General features: G+C 43.6%; 1 protein-coding gene across 1 annotated transcript in view; it reads left to right on the top strand.

Annotated features, from left to right (window-relative positions):
* Positions 1-3,297, top strand: part of prdm1a (PR domain containing 1a, with ZNF domain) — a 13,106-nt gene extending 9,809 nt beyond the window's left edge. Inside the window, exons 5-7 of the mRNA XM_058648553.1 lie at positions 1-141; positions 409-537; positions 803-3,297. The exon at positions 1-141 is cut by the window's left edge and continues 938 nt beyond it. Of these exons, the coding sequence (XP_058504536.1) occupies positions 1-141; positions 409-537; positions 803-1,402 (870 nt within the window). The 3' untranslated portion in view covers positions 1,403-3,297. The remainder of the gene's footprint in view (positions 142-408; positions 538-802) is intronic.
* Positions 3,298-4,214: the final 917 nt, after the last annotated feature.

Here is a 4,214-nt window from a genome sequence, read left to right as displayed (position 1 = left end):
ATCAACCTGTCCAAAATGAAGCGAGGCCCGGGTTCAGCCGGCTACAAAGCACTGCCGTACCCGCTGAAGAAGCAGAACGGCAAAATCAAGTACGAGTGTAACGTGTGCAGCAAGACCTTTGGACAGCTGTCAAACCTGAAGGTGAGGCTCCAGTCGCCGGCTGAAGTAGTTTCCGTGTCTGGCTCTCAATGTCCCGTCTGCTTGTCTGATTTACTGACTCATTATCATTCCATTTCTGTGTACTGTTTGGCCCGTCGTGTAATTACGAGGCTGCAGATCAGGTTGAAGCACTTAAAAGAGACGCGTTTATGTCCGGACATGTTCCAGGACTTGTCATGTGACAACACAGCGTCTGAGTGACAGAGAATCTAAACGCCGTCTTTGTCTTCTTTCTTCTCCATCACGCAGGTTCACCTCCGTGTCCACAGTGGAGAGAGACCCTTCAAATGTCAGACGTGTAACAAAGGCTTCACTCAGCTGGCTCACCTACAGAAACACTACCTGGTCCACACTGGGGAGAAGCCGCACGAGTGCCAGGTGAGAAACGAAGCCCATTTAAGCACCAAAATCCACCTTTTTTTGTCTCTAAATGGGAGTAAATATAAACTTACTCTGATCAGCAGTAATGTCAACTTCCTGCTGATCATCACCTTGTCAAAACTGTATGAGGTGCTTTCTTACGACTCCCTAGAGATAAAAAGTGAAAGAAAAACTCACTTAACTAACAATGGAAAGAGTTTTATATGGATTACCTTCATTATAAATCTCTTGAATAACGTCCTTTATTTCTCTCCCCGTGCAGGTTTGTCACAAGCGCTTCAGCAGCACCAGCAACCTGAAAACTCACCTCCGCCTCCACTCGGGCGAGAAGCCCTACCACTGCAAACTCTGCCCCGCAAAGTTCACGCAGTTCGTCCACCTCAAGCTGCACAAGCGCCTGCACTCCAGGGACCGTCCCCACAAATGCCCCCACTGCCACCGCCATTACATCCACCTGTGCAGCCTGCGGCTCCACCTGAAGGGCTACTGCCTGGCGGCGGGCTCCGGCGCCGGCAGCCCGGCCGTCTCCACGCAGGCGGCCCTGGATGAGGTGCAGCGCTCCAACGAGGAGATCGAGCGCTTCGACGTCAGCGAGCACGCCGAGCGGCTGGAGCAGCTGCAGGGAGGCGTGGAGCTGGACACCATGCTGGAGAAGCAGGTGCTGGGGCTGATGTGGAGGGACGCCGACATCAAGTCCTCCCACTTCCACCCGCGCCACAAGGGCGACGAGCTCCTGTCGGCGGCGTACGGCGCGTACGAGTCGCCCAACGAGACGTCGGTCATCAAGGTGCGGCGCAGCAGCCCCGTGCTGCCGCTCCACGCCAACGTCATCGTCAAGCAGGAGTCGGAGGATCACGCTTGAGTGACGAGCTCAAGGGGACATGGAGCGCGGAAGTGCGCGGCTCACAGTGAACTGCGTTGCCTGGAGCAACGGCTGTAAATAGAAACAATAACCTACCTGGTCGTCATCAGGAGTGACGTCACGACCGCACCAGGTTTTCTCCAACCTATCAGGGACTCACGTACTCAGGGCTACGACTGACACTGTCCCATGACTACTTAACGGTTTCAGCGTTTATTATACTTAGAGACAATCATCTACGCAGGACTTAAACTTTAATGTAGTTAATATAATGTTATTATCGTTGTTGTTGTTGTTGTTGTTGTTGTATTATTATTTGGTCTTTATTTTCAAATCTGTTTTTTTTTGGATCAGTTACTTGTTCTATAACCTCCTTAATTTATTATAGCTACTTTTGTTGTCTTTAAAAAGCAATAAGTGGAATTTGTGGTTACACTGACAGGGTGAAATCAATGTAAAACAACAAAAACAACAAAAATACTTGTGTTACTTTAATACTTTTTTTTTTTTTTTCTATGTGGCCATTTCTCTGTAGATAGTCACTCCCTTTATGCCTACGCCTGCGACCTCTGACCTACAGGAGCAGGGGGGTCCACTCTTCAGGGTTTATCTAATCTATTTAAATGAAAACAGACGAAACAACGTCGCAGGTTAAAAAGATTTGTTCATTTAGAAACGAGAGCTTTATTTCCGTAGCTTCCCTCGAGTGTGACTGTGTCATTTCTGATGCCTACTTCATTATTTGAGACGGAAAAAAGGGGCATTTTGTTTGATTTTTTTGTATATTTTTCACAACGGTTACCTCAGTGTGCGTGTGATGATGATGATGATGATGATGATGATGATGATGATGATGTGAGTACGTAAGTGTCTGGGACAGCTTATAAGGTGGGAGCTTTTCTATTTATTTGTTTTCTTTGCTACTTGAAGAAGAAGAAGGAGAAGAAGAAGAAACCAAACTGAAGTGGAGTGCAGCTCTTCGTGTGGTCCAAAACGAGCGGCACCGTCCGCTCAACATGTAGCACATAACGGACTCAGGAGGCTGGTGAGCCGACCCTCCTTAATCGTCCCTCCTTTATTATTATTTTTATTTTATTTTATTTTATTTTATTCTATGAACACTGTCCACGCCCGACGGGGAAGTGAACTTTTTTTTTTTTGGTATTTCACTCTTGACGCTAAGAAACCAAAGTTGACGTGGCTTTAAATTTCAAATGCCCACCAAAAATAAAACTTTTTTTTTTTTTTTTTAAACAAAAAGGAAGATGGAAACAAAAGGGAAGGACTTGAGGAATCACAATGCTGAAGAAGGGAATAATGAACTGTGCGTGTGTGTATATGAGATGAAGTGTTGGTCACTTGTTTTGTAGATTGTTGTCGTTTTCTTTGTTAATATTTCAGTCTTTAATCCGTCCCCTGTCCCCTGTCCCCTGTCCCCCGTCCGCCGTCTTGTTAAAATGAACTGCAAACACCAAAGCACCTCGGCCCTCTTTAATGCACTGGCCCCTCCTCCTCTTAACTTTATAACTTCAGTGCCGATGCTCGCGCCGTTTACACTGTGTACAAATATCACTGAAACTCATGGCATTAAGACTCACCCTTAATGTTGGAAAAACAAACAGCTGCTGCAGTTGTTCATCCGCCCCGAAACTCAGCTGCAGCTCTTTCTCTTTCTGTCTTTGACCAAAGCATCTCTCTCTCTCTCTCTCTCCCTCTCTCTCCCTCTCTCTCTCTCTCTCTCTCTCTCTCTCCCTCTCTCTCTGTCTCACTGACCAGAGCTTTAACTCCCCTAAAAGGACTGTCTCTGTTTACATTCTGGTTTACATTGTTATTTATGTGCAAAAATGTCAAAAAAGTGTAAATTATGATATAAATGTTCACTGCTCTAATCTAAACTGTGTGACTCTGCTGTGTTTCATTCATTTTTAGATCATGGAAATACAAGAATAAGCCGCACAGTTACCATTATGTGACTATCGTTGGTGATAGAGAAAGAGCTCATTTCATTTTACTGATTGCATCTCATTGTTTATAATTTGAGGCAACGAGGAGTGAAATTTGTCAGCAACATCCACCGAAAAGGTCATATTTACATGACTTCATCAATTAGTTTCTACTCACCTTTAACTCAATAGTCAAGGAACTTATAAACTTATAAACATATAGAGGTAAATTATAATATTTAGTGGAAGGTGTTGTGTATATATATATATATATATATATATATATACGTTTATTTTTATATATACATATATACGTACATACATACATATATAATTAATTACTTAATTTTTTTTTATTTAAGGAAAACAACAACAACAAAAAACAGAGGAAAAGGAACAAAGACCAAAAAAAACAGTTTAACAAAAACTTTTGAATTAAAAGTCCAAATTAAATACATTTTGAGTTTTGAGATTTTAGATCTTATTTTGAAAATATTAAAGTAATATAACTCAACGTTTACTTTTATTTTGCAAACCAGGGGAAATATTTGACTGTGGAACACAGTGATGCTGAACCCTGACCAAATGAAGGAAGTGATCACATGATCCGGTTCACAATAATACTATACTTATGTTCATGCCTCCTCACCAACTCTCTCCTGTGCAATCAGCTCGTTCCCCTCACCTGTTGTGCCACGCCCCCTTCTTCTCACCTGCATCTCATGAGTTCCCCTGTATTTAGACCTGCTCACTATCCCCTTAACTCTCTCTGTATTAACCTGGTATTTTTGATCTCTGAAATTGTTGCCTGCCGTTTTTTGGATGCGTTTGCCTCGTTGGACAGATTCCCTGGTGGTTTTTGACCCAGT

The sequence above is a fragment of the Solea solea genome, chromosome 13, assembly GCF_958295425.1.
Source record: "Solea solea chromosome 13, fSolSol10.1, whole genome shotgun sequence".
NCBI classification, from domain to species: domain Eukaryota; kingdom Metazoa; phylum Chordata; class Actinopteri; order Pleuronectiformes; family Soleidae; genus Solea; species Solea solea.
The sequence above is the reverse complement of the archived record's forward strand: the minus strand, read 5'-3'. Positions and strand labels throughout refer to the sequence as shown.